This window comes from Theobroma umbraticum, unplaced genomic scaffold, assembly GCF_002168275.2.
Source record: "Theobroma umbraticum cultivar Fairchild unplaced genomic scaffold, ASM216827v3 scaffold_44.0, whole genome shotgun sequence".
Lineage (NCBI taxonomy): Eukaryota > Viridiplantae > Streptophyta > Magnoliopsida > Malvales > Malvaceae > Theobroma > Theobroma umbraticum.
This window is the reverse complement of record NW_018397255.1, coordinates 10,143,538-10,167,219: the sequence shown is the minus strand read 5'-3', so window position 1 is coordinate 10,167,219 and position 23,682 is coordinate 10,143,538. Positions and strand designations below refer to the sequence as shown.

The 23,682-nt window shown below is 34.2% G+C and overlaps 4 protein-coding genes across 7 annotated transcripts in view; 3 read left to right on the top strand and 1 right to left on the bottom strand.

Annotated features, from left to right (window-relative positions):
• Nucleotides 1–6,376: 6,376 nt before the first annotated feature.
• LOC110408921 (DGCR14-like protein) lies at nucleotides 6,377–8,253 on the top strand. The gene has a single exon (XM_021418069.2). The coding sequence runs from the start codon at nucleotides 6,525–6,527 to the stop codon at nucleotides 8,061–8,063; it is 1,539 nt and encodes a 512-aa protein (XP_021273744.1). The 5' UTR covers nucleotides 6,377–6,524; the 3' UTR covers nucleotides 8,064–8,253.
• Nucleotides 8,254–11,543: 3,290 nt separating this feature from the next.
• On the top strand, nucleotides 11,544–14,513 carry LOC110429223 (putative serine/threonine-protein kinase WNK11). 2 transcript variants are annotated; one of them, XM_021445147.2, is made up of 3 exons: nucleotides 11,544–11,703; nucleotides 12,743–13,246; nucleotides 13,903–14,513. In XM_021445147.2, exons 2-3 carry the CDS (start codon nucleotides 12,743–12,745, stop codon nucleotides 14,290–14,292), a joined length of 894 nt encoding a protein of 297 aa, XP_021300822.1. In that variant the 5' UTR covers nucleotides 11,544–11,703; the 3' UTR covers nucleotides 14,293–14,513. The 2 variants fall into 2 exon arrangements, with proteins under 2 accessions (XP_021300822.1, XP_021300823.1); XM_021445148.2 differs by having other exon boundaries at nucleotides 11,567–11,703; nucleotides 12,757–13,246.
• A 3,820-nt stretch (nucleotides 14,514–18,333) lies between these two features.
• LOC110429224 (Phototropic-responsive NPH3 family protein) lies at nucleotides 18,334–21,169 on the top strand. Its single transcript, XM_021445149.2, has 4 exons — nucleotides 18,334–18,619; nucleotides 18,691–18,760; nucleotides 18,942–20,093; nucleotides 20,423–21,169. The coding sequence occupies exons 1-4, from the start codon at nucleotides 18,525–18,527 to the stop codon at nucleotides 21,095–21,097; spliced, it is 1,992 nt and encodes a 663-aa protein (XP_021300824.1). The 5' UTR covers nucleotides 18,334–18,524; the 3' UTR covers nucleotides 21,098–21,169.
• A 301-nt stretch (nucleotides 21,170–21,470) lies between these two features.
• Nucleotides 21,471–23,682, bottom strand: part of LOC110429222 (Aminotransferase-like, plant mobile domain family protein) — a 4,256-nt gene continuing 2,044 nt past the window's right edge. For 2 of the 3 annotated variants that reach the window (XM_021445144.2, XM_021445143.2), the window contains 4 exons: nucleotides 23,472–23,639; nucleotides 22,938–23,327; nucleotides 21,952–22,846; nucleotides 21,471–21,807 (listed from right to left, as the gene is read on the bottom strand). In XM_021445144.2, coding sequence (XP_021300819.1) covers nucleotides 21,983–22,846; nucleotides 22,938–23,327; nucleotides 23,472–23,639 — 1,422 coding nt within the window. In that variant the 3' untranslated portion in view covers nucleotides 21,471–21,807; nucleotides 21,952–21,982. The remainder of the gene's footprint in view (nucleotides 21,808–21,951; nucleotides 22,847–22,937; nucleotides 23,328–23,471; nucleotides 23,640–23,682) is intronic. The other variant, XM_021445146.2, reaches the window with a different exon arrangement.

Sequence of the window (23,682 nt, the reverse complement as noted above, 5' to 3'; positions counted from 1 at the left end):
ATAGTTCAAATTCTTTCATAAGCCATTTATGGAAATAATATTTCAACATGCTTAAGCAATCATTTCCATAAAAATCATGCTAACTTTACCTATTAAAATACTTAAAAAGGTGTATCCACTCACCTAATTGAAGGTTCGAATTCCCAGCTCCAATCACAACTCTGTTTCAGCATACTCCGTAGAGTTTTCAAGTATTCTTATCATACAACAATCATCACAGTTATTTCCTAGAATAAAAATCTTGTAATAATCATTTTAGGTACTTTTGAAACTATTTACTTTTAGCTAAACTATTTTTTTAGCTAAAACTCATACTCAGAAACCTATATATAAATCTTTCATCCTTATCTTAGGTGAGCTTAGATGCTTAAGAAAATTACAAAACCTTTAAGCTTTAATTACCAAAAGAAAGTCTAGGTAATAAAATCATATTTTTAAAAACTAGTAATCAAGATTTAAAGTTTCTAAAGTTTAAAAATGTCACTTTTTTCATAACAACTCAAAACCTAATCATTTAATCATCAAAAATAAAAATTTGAGTAAAAAATGAGTTGAGCAAGTTTGAGTTGAGAGAAATACCTTAGAAAATCAACTGAGGGTTGAAAATCCTCTAAAATGTGAGGTATTTATAGTTTTGAGTCTCAAATACATTATTACCCTTTTTAGTTTTCTAAAAACGATGAAATGTATTAATACATTTGGACCATGTATTGATATATTTGGTTTTGAAAAAATTGTACTATGAACAAGAATCAATACGTGATCATATATATCAATACATTATGAATATGTATCTATACATTTGAAACAAAATGTAGGTTTTGAGACAAATCACTTATGAAACCTGGTCAACTTATTTACATTAAATACCATTTAAGTATATGTCCTTATTTTTAATTCTTTCCTTTTTACTCTCTATTTACTTAAGATAGTTAATATAAATAAACAAACAATCCCCATTTAGATTTAATAAAAATACTAAAATAATCAAATTCCATAAGAATCAAAATCTAAATTTTGATTTCAAGAACAAAATAAAAAAGCTTGGTTGAAATTAAATTTGCGGCTCCCATTTACCATAGCAAATGTACTTGACAAATTATGAAAAAATTATTTTTGGTCATCTAAATATCAAGGGAATCATTACCATTATTTTTTATTTTCAAAAGATTATTTTATAAAAATCAAATATTTTGACCTTTTTCAAACTTGGAGAAATTTCTGCTTCAAAATTGACCGACAATCAAAGTATCAATAAATTTTGTTTGAAGGTTAACTAAATTTGATATTCAAAACATGAAATCTATATGTTCACATAAGGATTTCCTAACTTTTTCTCTTCCTCAAGGTGGGATTTCACATTTTTGTCGTGAATATTTTGAGTTGTTTGACCATAGGTGGACATGTTTTTGTATAATCTTTGTAAGGTTCTTTCACAGGAAGTAGCATGTGCTATGGTGATGTATGTTCAGTTGGGATTGCATTCCCAAGGCCTGGTTGATTTCTCCTTAGCCAGGGTACTTGGTTTTCTCAGGCAATGCAATAAAATTCTTCTTTTTTTTTTTTTAAAAAAAAAACATGATTGAAGTTTGATTAGTGACAAATAAGGTTAAGAGGTAATATATAAATTATGTCACATATATGAAAAAGAAAAAAATGCTTGATTTTTTGAATCTTATGAGTTGTGGTGCAAAAAAGATTTTAATAATAAATTCTTAGTATTATTATGAGTTAATTAATATTTAATATCATATTAAGTACAATATAAATCTTCGTTTAGTGTATTGAAATTTGTCATATTAATTATTGATCATCAAAATCTATAGAAGAAGTGATGAGAAGTTACAAAACTTACATGATTTTTAAATGATAGTTATTTATCACACTAGCCAACTCATTTCCTTTTATTACTAATTCAAATAACATCCATTCATTTTATATGAATAACCCACTTAAACAACATTTATTTTTACTATATAACAATTCTTCTCTTTTCAGATGAATCATAAAGTAGTGAAAATGAAATACAAATGTGATATCTGCCAATGTAGTTTTCCAACCAAAGAAACAAGAAAGGAACATCGTGATAATGGTCACTAAAATATATCTAAACATATGCCCACCCATATATGATATCTGTAAGATATTATATTAGTACTTGTAGTTGTTATTTAGTTAAGTTGAAGTATTTTAAATCCTAATTTAAGTATTTATGTTTGCTTAACAACAAAAAAAAAATGTATGTTATGTTTACATACTTAATTTATGTGTCAATTATTGGTAGGCATCAATGATTTATATATATATATATATATATGCTATTTTATTTCATATGTTTATATGCTATTTTATTTCATATGTTTACTTTTATGCTTTATTATTTTAATTATGAAATTACGTAATCTCTATGCCACTTAATAATTTTGATTAGACTTTCAATTCAAACTATTGTACATGTACTTCATTCCTGTTTAAAAAAAAGTATGGATTAACCAAATTGCTCATAAAGTAGAAAACATAGTAGGAATAAGAAAGCTAAAAGAGTTTAAGGGAATAGTAGATAGTATTAACGATGAGAAAACTTATGACAGTAAACAGGATAAGGCTACAAGCAAATAAAAACCCATGAAGCAGCGATGGTGTTTTTCTTGTGGGTGACTAACTTGACAGTCTACCATAATGTTGTCGTCTTCATTGCCTTGAAACAATGCTATCAACAGTTTCATTTTTATTGATGATTGAAATGTCAATTTTCCAATGCATTCAAAATGAAGGAGAAATGATTAATTAAATACAAAATGTCTCTCCTTAAATACAATATCTTGATGTCCTACTTGCATCATCCAATTTGTATACTAAGTTAATTTTTACGTTGTATATTGTTAGTTCACATGATGAAAGGATTTTCTGAAAAGCAAATTGCAATAATTGTGATTGCTCTTGCATTGGCAATAATGATGTATAACATAATAGTGATAATTAATATTTTGGTTGTAGGGTATTAATAGATGTACATGAATAATAGAAAGTGTAAAAACTTCAAAACTAACAGTTAGGCATTTTATTAGGAAATTGAATTTTTGAAGAATGGTATTTGATTTTGATATGGCATGCATTGAACATATTATAATTGATAGGTCTATCTTCTATAATTTGTATAATATGCTTTTAAAGCATTGATATAGGCTTGCATCAATAAACAACGTGAATGTTGAGAATATGATGTTATCTTTATGTACATCATTTTTCATCATACAAAAACTAGGATCATGAAGAGAGAATTTATTAGAAGTTGGTAAGACAATGAGTAGGCAATTTGGCATTGATTTAAAATTTGTTTTAAAGTTTTAAGCAATATTATTAAAGAAGCTAGACTCTGTACTTGAGAATTCAATGGACTTCAGATGAAAATGGTTTAAGGTAAACTAAAATCCCTTGCACATTTATTAGAAATGCAACTAAATAATTAAATGTTTGTGTCATTATTCTATTGAAAGCTATAGAATTGGTTAAGTGCTTTAGATGGACTTATATTAAAGTCAATGCCTTGGACATTAATAAGCCTAAATACAGAACAAGGAAGAATGAAATTACTACAAACATCTTAGGGGTTTGTTTACAAGATATGTAGTTCATTTATACTTTTTACTTCGATGGAAAGATTCTTCGAGATGTAATAGTTAGAATAAATGAGTTGTAAGTCTCTAAAGGTAAGGCAAAAATGTGAATGAAATTACTAACTATAGGATATAATTTAAGGTGAATTTAAAAATAATTTTTTAGTATAGATTTTTACTACTTAAGGTATTTTTAACTCCATAAAAAGGTCAGCATTATCATTTGAATGAGTGGAGAAGAAATCATACTCCTCCAACAAAAGAAGAATTGTTTAATTATAAACACTCTGGTGATATGAATATTATTTAGAGATGTTTTGGATTCCTTAAAATGAGATGAGTAATACTTAAGGAGAGATTTTGATATCCAATGAAAACAATATGCATAATTATCTCTGTTTGTGTTTTGTTACACAATCACATTAGACGGGAGATGAGATGTGATCCACTAGAGGTTGAGATGGATAAAGGATACACGGAATCATTCATAAGCAATGAAATATGCAGATATCATTTGATAGATTAATAAGACCTCAAATGCTTAGACTATTGGAAAAATGAACTTGGCGCACAAATATGGAATGATTGGCTAGTTTCTAGAAATTAAACTTAACTTTTGTATTTGGGTCAATAATCTTTGTATGCACTAAAGCTTGCCTTGATTGCTTTTTTATATTTATTTTGTAACATCATGTAACGATACACTTATTTGTTACAACTCAAACTTTCCTTTATTGATTCCAATGGATTGAGACATTTTTTTTATCTTTATTATTTTTGTTTAGATTCCTTTTCTCCTAGTTTATCAAAAATAAATTTTCATTTACTTATTATATATTATATATTTGTTGTTGAAATCTTTCTATACCTCGTTTTTTGCTTGAAAATGGAAAGTGCATCATCTCAATGATTGGGGAAGACAACCAAATGATCCACCAATCAATGGACCCTTATTGAAGATGCAACCTTAATTGAATGTTGCATGGATCTTGTGAATGAAGGAGGTCAGAGTACAGAGTGGGACTTTTAAGGCTAGTTATTTACAACAAATTGAGAAATGGATGGGTTAAAAGATCTTTAATTGCAAAATTAGGGGCATCCATGTATATAATCCATAATGAAATTGTTGAAAACACAATATAAAGAAGTTGTTGACATGCTAGTTCATTATGCTTCTAGCTTTAGTTAGTATGATGTCAACAAACGTATCACATGTGGTCTTGATGTTTGGAATACATTAGTTAAGGGAAATGAATATGAGTAGCAAAAAAATTTGCTTGTTTATTGATGTCAACAAATTTTCTTCTTTTTATTAATATTTTGAATTGAAATGCAAAGTCACCAAGTTACTACAAGACTTAGAAGCAAGCCTTTCCCTCACTTTGATCAATTCGCAAAGTTTAAGGCAACTAAAGAAGTAGAATCACTCGTTGATATAGTGGAGAACAGAGGAAGCTACATTTCCAGCAACAAAGGTAGCTTCCAAAGCATTCAATAAGTTGAATGTTGATGATGATGTTCACTTGGAAAACATTCAAGAGACAATGTCTCTAGCAAAGTTACCAATAATGAGTCATCCACTAGTACAACAAGAAGGAATACAGTCCAATATGAGACAGGCTCGGCTTAGAAAAAAATCTAGGGAAAACTAATGGATCAAAAAAGTTGATGAGGCATTTCTTAATGGCATAAAAATTTTGGTGAGATCTTAGTATGTTAAAAATTTCTACTATATTACATCTTGGATTAATTATAATTTATTAAACATAAAAGAGAAGAAAAAGAAAGAAAGAAAGCAAGAAAAAAAGAGAATGAAGGAGAAGCAAGACAAAGAAAAGGAAAAAGAAAGAGGAGGCTAGTGACGGTAGCAAGGAGAAGGTTGTTGACGGCAAAAGAAGAAGAAAAAGAAAGAAATTGAGAGAAAAAGAAGAAAAAAGAAAAAAAAAAGAAAAGGTGGATGATGGCTAAGTAAAAAGAAAAAAAAAAAAGGAAAAAGGGAAGGTGGGAAGCTTTTTTTTTTAACCAAAAACGTTTTATGTTTAACATGTTAACAACATGTCTGCATCATCTTATACATCAATATTATGTCAATATCATTTGACACGTTAATAATATTAATAATTTATTTAAATAAATTAAATTAAAAAACTCAATTACACAAGATGTCAAAATACATAGATTAAATTAATTCATTTTTGGATAGAAAGACGAAAGCAATATAGCACAAAGACTTGTGAGGTACTTTGACTACATTTTTTTTTCAAAAGTTATTATAAAAGGGAAACAAAATATAAAAAATATAATATAATTGATTAAAAATGAATAAAAAATTAAAATGTAACATAAGGTTCAAAAATAAATAAGGTAATTATAAAAAATTAAAATCATGCATTTTATTATATAAAACAATTATACTACGTTTTTATACAATTCTTCAAAAAAAATATTGTTTACTTTTCTTATCGAACACGTTTTCTTGCTTGTCTTTTATTTTTTAACAGCAAAAAGTGAAAAATAATACCAGCCAAACTATTCCTATTGATTTTTGTTTTTCAAAAAATATAAATCTATAATTATTAATATTTTTATGTATTGTTAGTTAGTAGAGTTTTAAATTTTACAATGAATTAAAATATTGAGACATATATTTTATTTATCAAATTAATTAATTTTTTAAAAAATATTTCTTAACTGGTACGTGACAACTCTACCATTGTCTATAAAATTTAAATTCTTGGACCGTCGATGGTCTGTCCATGAATATATTTGGAATTATAAAATATAAATTAATAATTGATGCACGGCCACAAAAGGACCCAATTACTTTCCTTTGCGACGGACGCCAACAGGATTAGAAAGCTGTGAAATCAAATTCAATTATCTGAAATCCCTAATTTCTTAGGAGCCATGCTTCTCTCTCCAGGCCACTCTCCCCGCCACGTTTCATCACCGTCACCATCTCCATATTCCGACAACTCTCTCCAAACTCCCGATGCTGCTTCTTCGATCACTCCAAAAAACCCTAGCAGAAAACGCGCGCGAGTCCTCGACGAGGACACCTACGTCGCCGCCATCGAGAAGATCATCGAACGCGATTTTTTCCCTGATATTTCCAAGCTCCGGGACCGACTCGATTGGCTCGAAGCCATCAAGACAGGCGATCCGATTCAAATCCGTGATGCCCAGTTGAAGATCATCGAACGCCGTGGCAGAAAGGTAAATAATGTCAATTCCGAGGGTAGAGGTCAAACTCTAACCCCTGGTTCTACATTTATGAGAAATTTTACTCCTTTTGATGAATTAGATGGTAAAACCCCCAAAACCCCAGGTGTTTTGGGTAGGGAATTATCCGGTGAGGGTGATTGTAGGGAAAGCGAGGGTGAGATTGATACGAACTTGTCCTTAGACGAGTTTTTAAGGAGGTATACCAGTGAGGATAACGATAGTTTTTCCAAGATTTTAGAGAAGGTTAATAGGAAGAAGAAGGAGAAGCATGGGTACTTGACGCAGGGAGAAATGGGGGACAAGGATGTTAAATCAATTGAGGATGTGAAGAGAGATAGGATTACAGATGGATATGGGACGTCTGATCAGCCAACAAGTACGTTGGAAGGGTGGAAGTATATAGCCAAGAATTTGTTAATGTATCATCCAGCTGATCGGGGTGAGGCTCCATTGACTGAGGAGGAACGAGCAGTAAGATTGAAGGGCTTGACAAAGGAAATTAATCGTGGGAACACACGTTTTCATGGTAAAGTGATGGATTCTAGGCCGAAAGATGATGGATCCTTGGCGGTGCTTTATACTCCTGTGGCAGGTGCAACACCAATGCCTATGTCAGATAGGGATGGGGATAAGGGCAAAAAGTATGATCTGGACGATTTGAGGAAGACCCCAAATCAGTTTTATGTGGAATCTGGGAAGAAAGCGGAGAATGGTTATAGTTTTGTAAAGACACCATCACCTGCACCGGGTGTTGATGAATCCCCTTTTATTACATGGGGTGAAATTGAAGGGACACCTTTAAGGTTGGAGCCTGAGGATACACCAATTGATATTGGTGGCAGTGGTGATGGGCCTCATTTTAAGATTCCTTGTCCACCTGCCAGAGATGTGAAGGCACACTCCTTATCCAGGGAAGCTGCTCGGAAATTGAGAGAGAGGTCAAAGATTTTTAAGAAGCCACCATTGCCATCACCTTATAGAGGGGGCAGTGCTAGTCCAAGTGTACGAACACTTTCTCCTGCAGCCCAGAAGTTTGTAAGAAACGCAATTGCAAAATCCTCTTCTTCTGTGGATGAAACCCTTCGTGCCAGCTACCGAGGTGCAAGTCCTGGTGTGTCTACTCCTAAAAGTGTAAGAAGTGTTTCAAGGTTTGGAAGGGATGGCAGCATGGATTCCAGGTCACCTTCTGTAAGGGAGGGTTCTAATCCTCCATGGTATTAGTTGTCTTAACTGATCAATGGTACCATGGGTCAATACTGGCTTGTTTATACCATAGTCCTTGAGAAAACCCATCTGTTTTTGAATGGGTAAATGCACCATTTCAGATGATTGTCATTATCTCAATAATTTTGGTTTTTAAATGAATATAGCATGGTTTGCATATTAAAGATGTTGCAATTTAGTTTTGTAATGCTGATTCTAATGCTGATGTTGGTGTTTTCATGCACTCCTCCCTCTCTCTCTCCCCATCAAGTTCTCTGAATTTTTGAGATATGTTGTAGGCTTTGTATAAATACATTCAACGAAGGGTCTAAGGGAGATGAATGTGCCTATGCTCTATGTGCATGTTTTTCATCTGTGAGATCAGAATAGCATCTCGTGTGATGAAGATGTATATGTATTTATTTGAGTATCCTGAAAAGTGCCATATGACCTATCCGGGAAAGCACCATATAACTTGTCCTTTTGTTTAAGGAGGCAAGGGCCAAGGAGGCGTTTTCTGTGCTAGCACAATGCTCTTGATGTTATTATTAGGGCCCAAGTTTGCTTAATTATGGGGGCTAGTCTCCTAAAAGTGTGAGAAGTGTTTCAAGGTTCAGAAGGAACGAGGCATGGTTCTATGTCACCTTCTGTAAGAGAGATTTATAATCCTCTGTGATAATGGTTGTTGTAACTGATTAGTTGTATAGTTATTCCTTTCTATTTCCCTTTTAGTAATTATAAAGTTTCTAACCAAGGTGTTAAGTAACCTGCAATGGTATTAACGTGTCAAATTCCTTTTGCAGAACTATAGGGTTCTCTTGTATGTGCTTGTAATTATATGGTAAAGTTTTTGAATGTTTTCAGAACAGAGCTTGATAACCCTGTGGCATGTCTCCAATAGACCACAGTGCTGCTTTCAGATTGTTCTTTAGGGCCCTAGTTTGTCCAGAGACGGAAACTGGTTTGAAAAACTTCACTTCTATTAGTTATTAGAAGCTCCGTAGGTATTTTGGGATTAGCGTTGAGGCTCTTACAGTAGCGTCTACCCTCCCCCACACACCCCCTGGGTGAGCATATGCATACTCACATGAACCTGGTGAATCCCTTCTGCTCTATTTAGTAAGTCATTTGTTTTTACTTGAACGTCACTCCACGTCGGAGCTTCTACTTATTTAAGTCTATAACTAATGGATATGGAAGCTTTATATAGTGAAATATGTATTTGAAGTATGTTCAACGAACTGGAAGTATAACAAGATATAGTATGAGTTGGGAAAATTCCTTAACCCATGTGGTCCATTATGCAAACGATGAGGATTTGCTTTGTTTCTATTTTTTCACCAAAATGGAGAAAATTCCTTAAGCCATACGGATTGGCTGTGATGCTAGTTGGTTGCTCTTCTATTGAGTATTTTCGCCTTGATTGTGTTAGGCTTTGGATTTGTTCTCTTATTATGATCTGCCACTTCGATATCATCAGCTGGTATTCAGTAGAAATGCTGTCAGTGATTTGCAGTTAATCTTGCTTTCACCTTAGTTTTTATTCTCTTTGGTTTTTTTTTTTTTTTTTGAGCTCCATCTTCCATCTTCTGAATCAGAAGCGTCATTCGTTTCAAATGAATTAATTTGCAGTCAAAAATTGTAAGCAATTAGTAGCAAAATCTCGGAACATTTACTTGGACAAGTTGGTAAGGTATAATTAAGTTGATAGCCATCTAGATCCAGTTTTTCAGTTGTTAATATTCATCCGTATATCTAGGTGTACAATAGCTACATTTTTAATTAGATAATCTTTATGTATTTCGGGCTTCAAACCCTCAGAGGTGAGACTTTTGACTTGGTCTATCTCACGTCTTTGAACGCCTTGAATTGGAAAGCTTCGATTAAGAGCCAACTTGGTCTCAAAGGTAGATATGGTGTTTAGATCGCACATCCGGTAGAGAGGGAAGTTTAGAAAGTTTGTAAATGTGGACTGTACGCATTTTATCAAATTAGTCTTTTAGGAGTAATATCTCATGATAAAGTAGTTTCAAAATAGACTCAATTTTGAATTAATCAAATTTAAATACTTTAAAAATAAAAATAGATAAGGTGACTGTCAATTATATGAACATCGCTGTATTAGATGAAAGAGAATGTTACGTCAAATATTTTAAAAGAAATAGACAAAATACTTTAATCTCACATCGAACATATAAAAAATCTCAAAAAGTTTATAAATATGAACATTACACACTTTATTAAGTTAAATCTTTTAAAAAGAGATAATGATATCGAATATTGTATACTCTATTAAGTTAAATCTTTTAAAAAGAGTGTAATGATGCCGTTACATTTTATCTTAAGCTTTTCTTAATGTAATTTGCTCACCCTAAGTCATCACTTCTCATAAACTTTTGGCGTTCTAGGTTCCATGGAGCTTTCTTGAGGTGTCCATTTAGTCACTTGCACCTAACAAAAGACAGGGGAAGTCCCTAGTTTTCCCGTGAAATATTTAACTGCAATTGTACTACGAATTATAATAGCGCATCAAAACTGATGCATCTTCTTCTCTTCTTTACTGTTGTTCTTTTCTCTCCCATGCAATTCTACTGTATGCTTAATTAGGAGGCCAAAGGCAAAGGTGATGTACCTTGGGCCAACTCAAAGATTCAGAATCAGAGCCAGGTTCTGATGATGTAAATAAATTAACAATTCTAGCAGTTGTAGGAAGATTTCAATGCGCCGTATTTCCCATGATGTTGAGATTTAGTGTACTCTGTTGGTGATTCAGACACGGGATTTACATGTAAGACGGTGTTTTCTTCAAAGATGGTTCCATGCATGTTTCAATGACCTATCTTTTTCTTCACGAGTGCGGGTGGATACTAATGTAGCTGCAAGCTTTCGACAGTTGGGACGGACTAGGACGACAACTCTGCTCTTTCTATAAGTCCAGCTAATATTTGCATGGACGAGTTGAGTTGATCCCGTGACTACCAAGCGGGAAAGCTGAAAGTGGTCAGATTTAAAAACCCTTCTAAGTAGATTGGATTGGACAATTTCGACCTTAGGAGGATGTCTACAGTACACTAAAAATTCATTTTGAAATTGCAATGAAGCTTTAAAACATCAAAATCTGAATAATCGGAATGCCAAGGTATCAAATAGTCTAAAGATTTCTGTACCACGAGTCAAGTCATTCATTGGCTATGTAATGTGTATTTAAACAAAATGGAGCTTAATTCAAAGCTATTTTTTAATTGAAAAAGATAAAAGGACAATTTGAAATACAAAGAGAAAATTGTATTCTGTGCTATCAAAATACAACAAAATTGAGGTGCTCTATATATATATATATATATATATTTATATATTTATATATATGGAAAAGTGGTTCAGAACGCGCCCAAAACAGCACGTGTTTCTATTTGCTTTTCTCAGTTTTTTCGCCGTTCAACGCCGTCGTTTAAAAAAATAACATAAAATAAACTAAAATGTAAGACGCGGCAAGTATAAATAGCCCCCGCCGAGTCCCCGCTTCCTCAAAGCCACACCTCGGAGCAACGGCCTTTCCGTTTCTCTCTCATAGTCATACCCTGTGCTTCTCTCATAGCTCTCAGTCCCAAACAAAAGTTACCTAGCCCTAGCCTTTCTTTTGTTTTCCTCTCTTATCGAGGTAATTTCCGCTCGCTTTCTCCCCTTTTCCTTTCTCTTTAAAAATGCATTTCAAAATTCTTAGTATGGTATATCTCTATATGTATGTATTAATTATTAAAGATGCTTGCATGCATGGCGATGGCATGGATTCGATGTGGAGGAAACCCTATGGAAACCCTATCTACGAATTCGAGAGTCATCTAACCTTCGAATTTTCAACTCTTTCTTTGTTATGTTTCTTTTTATTTTTTATTTTTTAATTTCCGCTTAATCTTCGAATTCCGTTTCCAAATCTGATAGCTTAATTTCCTACTCTTTTATTAATCTTTCTCTCTCCACTTGACTTTGCATTTCTTGTTTTTCTTTTCAATTTTAATCAATTATTCCAATCTTATTCTCTTTTCTAAAGTGAAAATTCATTTTGCTTCCAGATTTAGCACCCTTTTTTTTTTAAAAAAAAAAATTTCTTTGTTTGCTTCAATTAGCAGCCTTATGAATTTAGGTTTAAATCAGGTTGTTATATTGCATCAATATCCTTAATATCTGCTAAATTAAGGATATTGATGTATCACAATTGCGCTAATGATGTATATCTCAGTCCCTTCGTTCAAGCTCTAATTATTTCTCATTGATATTTGGACATTTCGTTTTCCCAATTACATTGATTTTGTGGTGAAGGCAATTTATATTGGTTATTATGTAATATTTTATTTATTTCTTCCTATTCATGCTGTTTTTCTTTTTCTTTTTACATTGCAATCTCAAATTAATTGAAATTTTGACCACCTATCCTTCCGTACGATCCATGCTTCAATCTTGGACATGTTTCTGACCAATTGTAACTGCTTTGTACTTCTGATTATTAGACATGTCGTATCAGCATCACAGTTTTTTTTTTCTCGTTTAAATTACCACTATTGGATTTAGTTTTAATTTAATCAGCGTTTTACTCATATTCTGTTCTTTGAGATTGAACTATTTCTGGTGGACTCTGTTTAGATAATAGTTTTTTGTAAGCATAATATGTACATAGTATCTCATGATTCTAATATTTGAAGATGCCGGCTGCTAGTCCCAATATGTCTGATCGAGAGGTTGAACCATTTGTTGAGGTTGATCCCACTGGGCGCTTTGGCCGCTACAATGATTTGCTCGGTAGTGGTGCTGTGAAGAAGGTTTACAGGGCATTTGATCAGGAGGAAGGTATAGAGGTGGCCTGGAATCAAGTGAAACTGACTAACTTTAGTGAAGATCCTGTGCTGATCAATAGGCTTCAATCCGAGGTGCAGCTGCTGAGAACATTGAAAAACAAGTACATCATTGTTTGTTACAGTGTTTGGAGGGATCAAGAGCGAAACACGTTAAATTTTATCACTGAGGTCTGCACATCAGGAAACTTGAGAACTTACAGGAAGAAGCATCGCCATGTGTCCATTAAGGCTTTGAAGAAGTGGTCAAAGCAGGTACTTGAGGGCTTGGAGTATCTCCATACACACGACCCTTGCATTATTCACAGAGATCTCAATTGCAGCAACATCTTCATCAATGGGAACATTGGCCAGGTAAGTAGACTTCTTCCTTATTACTATGGGAATCTGGCTTCCAATTTTTATGAGATGTGTTCCCTCCACTGTCATGCTATTTCCTGGTAACCAACTAGGACTTCATAGATGATTATTAAGGCAGCTAAGCTTATTTATATTTTCCTGGACTTATAAAGAGTACGCCATGTAGTGAAGCAGCCTATACAAAATATATTTAATGGCTGCAGGCAATAGCCATTTGGCCTTACAATCTAATTTTTTGATAACTGTTTATCATCAAGCAGCATGCTGACTCGTCCAATTGTCAGTTCAATGTAGCAGCTGCCTGTTTTATATTTGAGGCTCTGCTTGTGATACAAAAAATTTGGGAAAACATATAAATGCAGGAAATGTTGGGTCAATTAAATTGTTTCATCTGATCATTTGAGAAAGTGGCGCTGAAGTAGAGAAGTCACCTGTGGATTTTTGTTCTTCAATAACCAGTTAACCATTTCTGAATCAAGTTCTCTGAACTATAGAGGAAAAATTAATTTTCGAAACAATTAATTTTCACATTGGATGTCCCAGAAGAAAATCAAAATTTATTGGACTGGAAGTTTCTGGATAAATCCAGAATGTTCTTAACAACTTCTATGAGACTATAACAGCAGAATTTAACTGTTTTCTCTGTGCAGGTGAAAATTGGCGACCTGGGACTTGCAGCAATTGTTGGGAGAAGCCATGCTGCACATTCCATAATAGGGACACCAGAATATATGGCACCAGAGCTGTATGAGGAAGATTACACTGAGATGGTTGACATTTACTCTTTTGGAATGTGCTTGCTAGAAATGGTGACAATGGAGATACCTTATAGTGAATGTGATAGTGTTGCCAAAATATACAAGAAGGTCACATCTGGCGTGAAACCCCGAGCCTTGAACTTAGTGCCAGATCCAGAAGTGAAGGCCTTCATTGAGAAGTGCATAGCCCAGCCAAGGGCAAGACCTTCAGCTTCTGAACTTCTCAAGGACCCCTTCTTTTCTGATCTTATCGATGATGAGACCGATTCAACTTCCAGTTGATGGCATTTTGAGTGAAATTTCTGCCTAAAACTAGCAAGTAATTTTCCTTTTTGAATTGACAGAAATCATAAGCTAGTTTTAAGTGAATCATATGCCTTATGCTATCAGGGTCTTTCTTTACCTAGTTTCCCTAATGAGATTCATAAATCCTAATGAACATATTGGGGGCCTCAAATAATGATGATAGTGCTTTCTCTAATGCCATTTATATTTGTTGTTTAGGGTAAATGAGTACTATTTCAGTTCCTCTTAATAATCCTGGTAATTTCACAGTATTCTCAGGGACCTGACGTGAGAAGTAAGTGTTCAGCTAACTTTACAGCTTTCCAGGATGCCAAATTGGGTGACAAATTTGAGTTGCTAATTAGAATTATATCTTTAGTAATGATTTCAATAAATTGCAAGTCATAATCCTTAGGCTTGGTTGCACATCAAAGCCCTGTTGTTGCAAACTAAAGCTGTCAATCTGTTTAGCCTCTAATGGTGATCCACATAAGTGAAAGATGAAAACCTTCTTCAAAGCAGAGATTATGTGTATGCTATGAAGCAATGTTCTAGTGGTCAAGATTTCATAAGTCTTACCTTTCAAATAATAGATTTTGGTAGAAAGGATGACATAGAAAAAAGATTCTTGAACCCTCCAAAAAAAAAGAAGCATTTTTTAGGTTTGTGAAGCTTTTTTTCGATTTTCTATCAAGTGTTTCTCATCTCTAATTCTTCTCATATAGTGCAACATCCACTTTTAAGTATTTATAATTATGTTAAATTGCTGATCCAACTTTTAATTAATTATAATTTAATTTCTATACTTAATTAAACCATTTAATTAAGTTCATATTGGAAATTCTAAATTCCAATCGAGTACCAATCTTATTTTAATTTCATATCGTCACCTTATTGTGTGGGACCGATCAGGTCTTAATATATTGATAATAAATATTAATTAATTTAATTATTTATATTTATAAATCATGAGCAGCATTTAATAATATATAATTACCATCCAAATGTCAAGAAAGTCAATATGGTTTAACTAGTCGTTTAGTGTACAGTATCTCAATGTAATTCAATCATTTCATTAAATATATCGAAAATGTCATGAAACATGGTACGGTGTCTACTTATTACATCCCATTTTAGTCTTAAAATGTCATATTGATCTATCAAGATCACCTTGATTAAGGACTTTGTCAATATAAGCTAAGAGTAAGTGAGATATGTCACTTTCAAATCACTTGGGATAATGAATCCTCTTTATACTATTTATTTATTTTCACATGCTTCATGTCATATTTAAAAGCATCCTAATAAGGCATTTGGTCACCTCTAGACTCATAAGAGTAAAATTAAAACATGACAATTCACATACAAGATGACTTGAAATTACAAGTTTAAAGATTACTAACACTATTGACACATGATAATATTTTTGTAGATTTGAGTGAAATACCAAATAGAACTTTTATAACGAGTTACATTCAGTGAACTTGTTCCTTAATAAATATCTACATACTATCTCTAAGGATGTCACATACTTCAACTTACGAAATCAGTTGCTTACTTCCAAAATAAGAAAGCTTAGCATATATCAGTTTTCGAACATTGTTAATACCTTTATTTTTGACAATACAATTATTAGAAATATATTAAAAATAAAGTTTTGATGCATAAGAATCTCATAATTATAACTCTTATAATTTCTTTACAAAGTTATTATACTCCAAAGACTTTATCTCTCATAACTCTTTATAAATAAACTAACAAATAAAAAATACTTCATATATTATATAAAATATCTATAGTGTATTTAACGTGAAATATGATTGATTAATATAATATTTTACAAGCACGATACCGATTGACTTGCAAAATATATACTAACAACTCCAATATTCAAATCTAGACGGTATACATATATTACATCTTTTGAATTATTATTTCAAAAACCTTCATCTTCTTATGAGAATCAACTTTTCACTGTTTGAGTGAAGAATTTTGTAAATAAATCATATAATCATAATGATTATAACTTTCACACTAAAAGGCACACGGATGTACATATATATATATATATAATGTATGGGGTTAATTTTAATTAAAGCATTAAACCCATTCTATTTTCTGGAATATTTTTTTTATAAAAACAACCTAGGCTTCTGCAGGTTTTAAGGTAATTTATTGCTTGAGTGTTAAGGATCTAAGCTGTAGTTGTTATAGTTTAGAATTTAATATCCCAATACACCAAGATGAATTTCAATCTATACGCATCTACAAGAACAAATAATTTTCTCATGCATGAAAAGTTTCATGAACCGACAAACCAAAATCCATGTCCAAAGTTCATCCTTGACCATATCCGAGTCTGAACTGAAATCTTCAAGTTTAATTCTTGTTTTATTTTAGTCTATGTATTGAAAGAAAATCTACTCTATATATAGTTGAAATTCAAAGAAATATTATTATTATTAATAGTATTTATAATAAACTTGTCATAAAAAAAAAAACCAATTCTTGTGACTGTGGGTGTGAATGTAAGTATTAACAACATTATTTGTCAAAGTAAACAAAAAATAAAAAGGATAAATATTGGGGATTGAGATGTGGTGGGAGAAAGCAAGCAAAACCCTCTTTATCCAAATTCCAAAGCACCTTTGTTTTTCAGAAGACGTGCCGTCTTGGTTGTTGGCATACGCTACCAAAGCTCACAAAACTTGTTCCGCACTTCATCTCTCCCTTTCTTTCCCCATTGTTTTTCTGTAATTTACTTGTATATTATTATTATTAATTTCTTCCCATTTCTCTATGACATTCTCAAAAGAAGCCTTCTAAACCAAGCAATAATTTATCTCAAATCTAATTGTCAACCAACAACACTCTTTCAGTTAGACAATTTTGGCACCAAAATTTGTTTGCACTAACTTGAGAAGATTTTATTAGTGAAAACTCTTTCCTAATTTGCTTACGACATCGTGTAAATTTCAACTTTGCTAAACTTGAGATTTCGGGAAGAAAAGAATCAAAATTTAGTTTGAAATTTTTTGTTATACTTTGTCTAAATTTGACAATTAAATCAAATTACTTCCATATTTTCGAATATGAACTATACTTTTAATTTAATTTTTGTCTAAGTTATCATTTACTTCCAAACGTCTCTTTTTGTACTCTTTTAACATTTTTTTTAAGTTGACTTGATTTTTATTTCCATAAAATTGAAATATTCAAACCTTATGATTGAAGTTGGAGTCAAAGAAATTAAATGTTATCACTTCTTTTTCATCTGCGTAAAGTTGAATGATTTTGTCCTTCAAAATGAAAGAAGCATGTTTTCACTAAGTGACTAATCCAGCAATGAAATCTTCAATCAATTAAGATCATTCTCTTGATTAACATTTTCATGCCGTTTGATTTCAAGCAATTAGATAATCTTGGAGTTCAAACTTCTTCTAACATCTTTTTAAGACATATGAGTTAGGGGAATGGGTGCTACTTGTCTTGCTATTCTTTTTTCTTTTACCTTCGAGAAGAATTGGGTTTCAATTCGTCGCTTATCCTAACAAATTTTACGTTTATACCCGTACTCAGGGACTCATTAATTTTTGTATGATTTCTTTATCTAAAGAGTAAGATTTAAATCTCTCTTCCATCAATTAAAAAAATAAAAGGATCTTGTGTTTATTCCCATCGGTTGTTTGCGTTTCAGCTTGCTCGATCAAAATTTTGCCTCCTTGGGGAATGCCTTGCTTTTCTTTGCCTCTTGAGCTGATGGCAATTGATTTTCAGCAAGTGCAATGCTAATGTATTGTGTGTGAAATGTGGAAATGCATAAGAAAACAACTGAAGCATATTTCTATTGGCGGAGGCCAAACAAGGTGGTACAAGAATTCAACTTCTCTGCACTCGAGGAACGTTTTTGAAGCCTTAAAATTTGGATTTGGAGGTGCACTCGTGTGCATCCATCAGCTGACTTTGACTGCATTAATTATTTAACCTCTTTCTCTTCTCCTTTCTCATTCTATTTTCATTCCTTCCCACTTTCCACTGTTTCTCTCTGGATTCTACAAGCTGTGATATACGACTACTTTTGCATTCTTGAGTCGGATCTCAAGCATTTATTTTTGTCAATTGGAACACAGAAACTGCAACTGCCTGTTTCTGTTTGCAGTAACATTGACTTGATTGCTTTGGCCAAGCTTTGATCTCAGTTTCTTTTCATTCTCTTATGAACCATCACAATGGAAATTTCCAGTCCCAAAGATAGTTCGGTAGCTTCAAGTCCTTTTCCATCACCCAATGTCAGTGCCCTGCTCAAGATTAAGATTATTTCATGGTAAATGCTCCTTCTATGTATTCATACCTTGCATTTCAGCTGAAAGACTTATGTTAGTTGGATCATTTCAGGAGCCAAGAAACTGGGCTGCCTGTTTCTATGCGCGTTCGAGTTGGTGAAAGAACTTTCAGCCTGCATGAGGTATGGTGAAAACAGGCGTTCATATTCAATTCGTTCTGCTTAAATATAGTAGAAGACAATTGGTTTCACCAATTAATGTCCAATGTTTTCACTTGTTGCAGATGCAGGCATGCTTTCTTCTTTTAGAATTTTGTACAACTGGACTATAGACTTACGTATATTGTTTCTATGTATTCTGCAGCACCCATTGTTTTCAAAGAGTGGATACATTCAGAAGAGATTGACTGAATCAAACGAGCTTGAGCTACCACCAGGTTTCCCTGGAGGACCGGAAACATTTGAGATGATTGCATTATTCATCTATGGCTCCACCACGTTGATTGACCCCTTTAATGTAGCAGCCCTGAGATGCGCTGCAGAATTTCTTGAAATGACAGAAGAATACTGCATCGGCAACCTCTGTGAGCGTTTTGATCTCTATTTGAACCGAGTGGTTTTGCAGAGTTGGGATGACACGCTGATTGTTCTCCAGAAATGCCAAATGTTGATTCCCTGGTCCGAGGAGCTGCTAATTGTGAGCCGCTGCATTGAGTCCCTGGCCTTCATGGCTTGCATGGAGATTCTTGATCCAGAGAGAAGAAGGGACCAACCAGTAGTTACATTAGAGGCATTGGCTGGTGAAGCTTGGAGCTGTGAAACACTGAAAGCAATCGCAATCAAGGACCTATGGATCAAAGATCTCATAGCTCTACCATTTGGATTCTTCAAAAGGATAATTGGATCCTTAAGAAGGCAAGGAATGAAAGAAAAATATGTGAGTCCAATCATTGTCTTCTATGCAAGTAAATGGGTGCTCTCCAAGAAGACACGCCAATTTTGGGAGAACTTGGGTGAGAAAATTGGAGACATTAACACAAACAACAAGGTTTCTGTCATTTTACAAGGGGTTCTAGATTTACTGCCCATTGGAGAGAAGGGCAGTAGGGCTATTCCTGTTGGTTTTTACTTCGCTTTGCTTTCTAGATCCTTAGAATTTGGTTTGAGAAGCGACAGCAGGGTGAAATTGCAAGATCAGATTGCATCTATGTTACATTTTGCCCAAGTGGAAGATTTTCTCCTTCCAGCGGTTGGAACAGAGTCCGTTTCTTCAAGCAAGGAGTTGGCAATAATGAAGAGCATATTTTCAACTTATGCATCATTTAACATGGACACCAACCCTACTCCTTCAGCAAGCAACTCGATTGTTGCAGAATTATGGGACACATACCTCGCTCAAACAGCCTCTGATCCAGAAATGGAGCCTAACAGGTTCATGGAACTCGTTGAATTATTACCAATATCTTGCAGACAGAGTCATGATCAGCTTTATAGAGCAATGAATAGCTTCCTACAGGTAAGTTTTCATAAACTACGACCGGCCTCAAACGTTTAAAGTTGGGGCAGTTTTATAAATGCATATAAAAGGAGACCCAGTGTGCCAAAACCGGATTTCCTTAAATCATTTCGAGTGATCTGGGTCATATTGAGGAGAAGAGTATAAGCATTGACTGCTTTCTCAACCCGACCTGATCAGCATCAGCTTGCTTTTTAAATCCAAAACTATAAAGTGAAATTGTCCATACCAGCTTTATTAAGACCAGTTTGAATCAGTCTTGGGTTGGACCAATCCAACTTGCAAGTTGCAACCATACTTCAAACTAACTTCCTCCACCTATTGTTCAGGCACATAGAGATATAACTCAAGAGGAGAAGGGATCAGTCTGCAAATACCTCAACTGCCAAAAACTTTCACAAGAGGCATGCATTGAAGCCGTTCAAAATGAGCTGATGCCACTGCGTTTGATTGTCCAGGCTCTTTTTGTTCAACAACTCAATACCCATCAAGCTTTTAAAGAATGCTCGGAATCTTTTAGGTTCACAGGACAGTTCTCCGGAAGCCTATCCAGCTCAAGGTGTCCAAACTCAAGAAGCCTAAATCTAGGAGAAAGCCCATACACGGACGGAGCAAAGCCAGAAAGCAAGCCTTTGAGCTTCTTGCTACAAAATGACCTTGCAATGGAGAAGAGTTACAAATCAACAAGCTCAAGACTCCAGAGCCTTGAACAAGAGCTCATGTCCTTGAAGAAGAGCCTTCAATGGCACAACATGTCAAAGAAAACAGATTCAAATCCGAACAAATCGCAGAGTATGAAACCTTATGGTTTGGAGAGTAGATCACTAAGCAAGAGAAGGAACCCTCTCGGACAAGTAACAAGCTGCATGGGTTCTGTCAATTTTGCTTCACAAAGAAAGTATGCTAGTCGGCTAATTAAGATCTTTCGTAGATTTTCATTGTTTGGAATTAGAAAATCAAAGAGAAAGCAAGGAACTAACGGCCTATGGGCCAAGACAATCTAGCAGATTACGATGTATGAAAAAACCTCAGTATATGCAATTCATAACCATTTTGTTCATTATGGCCACTCAATTTCCCTCAAATCAGACTCGTTGATTTCATCATTCACAACCTGGCGAAAAGAATCAACAATATATGTCCCAAGCAACTAGCAAGACTCGGATAAATTCAACTTCTAATACCTAGCTAATCACATTCTATATATAATGGCACATCACATATTTCCCAACTTCCAAAACGTGGAACCCACGCTACAAATTTGAAGCGACATAAATCCCAAAACAATGACCATAATAGAAAAAGTGCAAACTTTTGAGGTGTTAGCAAGTACATATAACCATCTAATTCAAGTACAGATTTACTAACATGTCAGAAGATCATCCATGCTAATACCAGTGGCAGATTTAGTAAACACCATATACAGTATTCCTCGAAACAAAAATGAACATATCTTGTCATTTGCAAAAAGCAGCATGAAGATGGCAAAATAGCAGAAGAAAACATGCTAATTCTAAATAGTACCATCCCTAAAAGACCCTGTCATCTAAATTGAAATATAAATTTAATTCTCTGATAATGACAGCTAATTCTACAAGCCACAGAAGATGTCCTAAAAAAGGCCAGGCACAGGCACTTTGAACTCTCCAGCATTACACGATAAAAATTGTCCTTGGCACTAATTGAAGGCTAAGTCTGATTAATCTTTGGTAGCCTGTCAAAAAAGGAAAATCAAACTATCAATTCAAGTCTAGTAGATAGAATGCATGTAAACAAATCCCAAAGTTTTATGTATATCTATGTGTACATGTATCTATGTTTCTAGGCAAACAGGTTTAGCCAATTGTCAGAAAATTACCTCCAGAAAATCACATGACAATGCTTCCACTTTATGCTGCAATGCTAGTCTCACCCTGCTGTGCAAGATCCTCAACATTTTCTTGAGATAACTGTGGAGAAACCTTTGCCTCTTTCTCCGTTTGCTGATCACTATCAACAGCAACATCAGAGGGTTGTGACTCTCCGACCTTATTAGTTGCACCATAAGTTTGTGATTCATTAACATCAGTAGCCACTAGAGTTTGGGGGTCATTGACCCCATTAGTAGCATTACAAGCTTGTGAGTCATTGGGCTTGTTAGTTGCATTATGAATTTCCGAATCATTGGTTTCATTGGTTGCATCAGATAGCTGAGATGACTGTGGAATAACCTCATCTGCTGTTTTAACTGCTTGCAGATCACTTTCACTAATAGCATGAGACATATTTGAGTCATCCACCTCATTACTTGCATCACAAAACTGTGACGCATCAATCACATCAGTTGCATCCTGAAGTTGCATGTCATCAACCTTGTTAGGTGCCTCAGACAACGGTGCAGTGTCACCCTCAACAGCTGTAATACAGAGTGGCATATGATCTACCTCATCATCAGCTTGATGCACTAACTGATCTACTGCAACAAGCACACTGCAATACTTAGATTCATCCTCACTAGCTCCATGGCCATCCATGGGATCATTACCACGCTTTCGTTTCCCAGTACCCTTTCTTCTTACCCTCTCTTTCCCCCTAGACCTTTTCCTGAGTTCAGTTCCCACAATGGGTGATGCTACAATTGGACCTCCAACTTGGTCTCTCAAGCATTCTTGTGCAATGGACCTAATCCTGGAAAGTAAATCAACTTGATCAGGCTCCAGTCCTTCTGATGGGAAAGTGTCAGCTAAGAATGAAATTTCCCGTAAACCACCAATCTGTTACAGAAACAAAGGAGAAGTACACATATGAAACTAATTGGGAAAAGGACATAGACATTATTACTTGAACAGTTGAGTACAGCCTTACAGTTCTTTGAAACTCCGATGAGAGAGAAATAGGTCTCCCTACAACTTTACGAGTTATTCTCAAGTACCACCACATGTATTCGTTTTCATCAGCATCATTATCACCTTCCACAATATGGAGCTTACGACCAGCCCATTCATTAAGTTCTGATTCCATTTTCCCAGATAAGTCCACCCCACCATCAACTCCACGACTCTTCCTCACCCATCGTGCCACATCTTCTGGGATTGGTTGAAACAAGCCATATTGCCTTAGGACACGATCAGGGAGGTGTCTTTCTGCCTTGTCAAAGCAAATCAACATCGTCTTTGACCTCCCCAAAACCAAAGTACTTCTAATTTCCTCGGGGATTACCGTGCTATCCATGTGTTTGTAAGGAAGCCAGTCTACCTATTTGTCAACAACATACATATGCATCATTCATTCTTTCTTTCTTTTTTGGCCAAAAGCTGTATTACTCTTTCACAGATGGTAAGTAGTGATATAAAATTAAAAATAAATAAATAAATAAATAAAAGAATTCCAAGAGCTTACATTACATGGTTCTAGGGAGTCAAGTTCCTTTCGGTAGAAAACTACATCACGGTTTGTCGTTGGACCACTCTGCTTTCCCTTCCACCTTAGTACAAAAGGGAAATGATCATGGATAGGGTCCCTGTTCAGCTTCGGTCGACCAATATTTAGATGATAGTAACTCCAGCACTAAAAAGATGAATACTTATCAGTAACAGCATTTTAACTAAAG

What these genes read in the sequence shown, in the direction of transcription:
- LOC110408921 (XM_021418069.2), top strand. Translation starts at nt 6,525, where the DNA reads ATGCTTCTCTCTCCAGGCCACTCTCCCCGCCACGTTTCATCACCGTCA.
- LOC110429223 (XM_021445147.2), top strand. Translation starts at nt 12,743, where the DNA reads ATGCCGGCTGCTAGTCCCAATATGTCTGATCGAGAGGTTGAACCATTT. An exon ending in TCAATGGGAACATTGGCCAG is followed by an intron (nt 13,247 to 13,902) that starts GTAAGTAGACTT and finishes TTCTCTGTGCAG; the next exon opens with GTGAAAATTGGCGACCTGGG.
- LOC110429224 (XM_021445149.2), top strand. Translation starts at nt 18,525, where the DNA reads ATGGAAATTTCCAGTCCCAAAGATAGTTCGGTAGCTTCAAGTCCTTTT. An exon ending in AAGATTAAGATTATTTCATG is followed by an intron (nt 18,620 to 18,690) that starts GTAAATGCTCCT and finishes GGATCATTTCAG; the next exon opens with GAGCCAAGAAACTGGGCTGC. An exon ending in GAACTTTCAGCCTGCATGAG is followed by an intron (nt 18,761 to 18,941) that starts GTATGGTGAAAA and finishes TGTATTCTGCAG; the next exon opens with CACCCATTGTTTTCAAAGAG.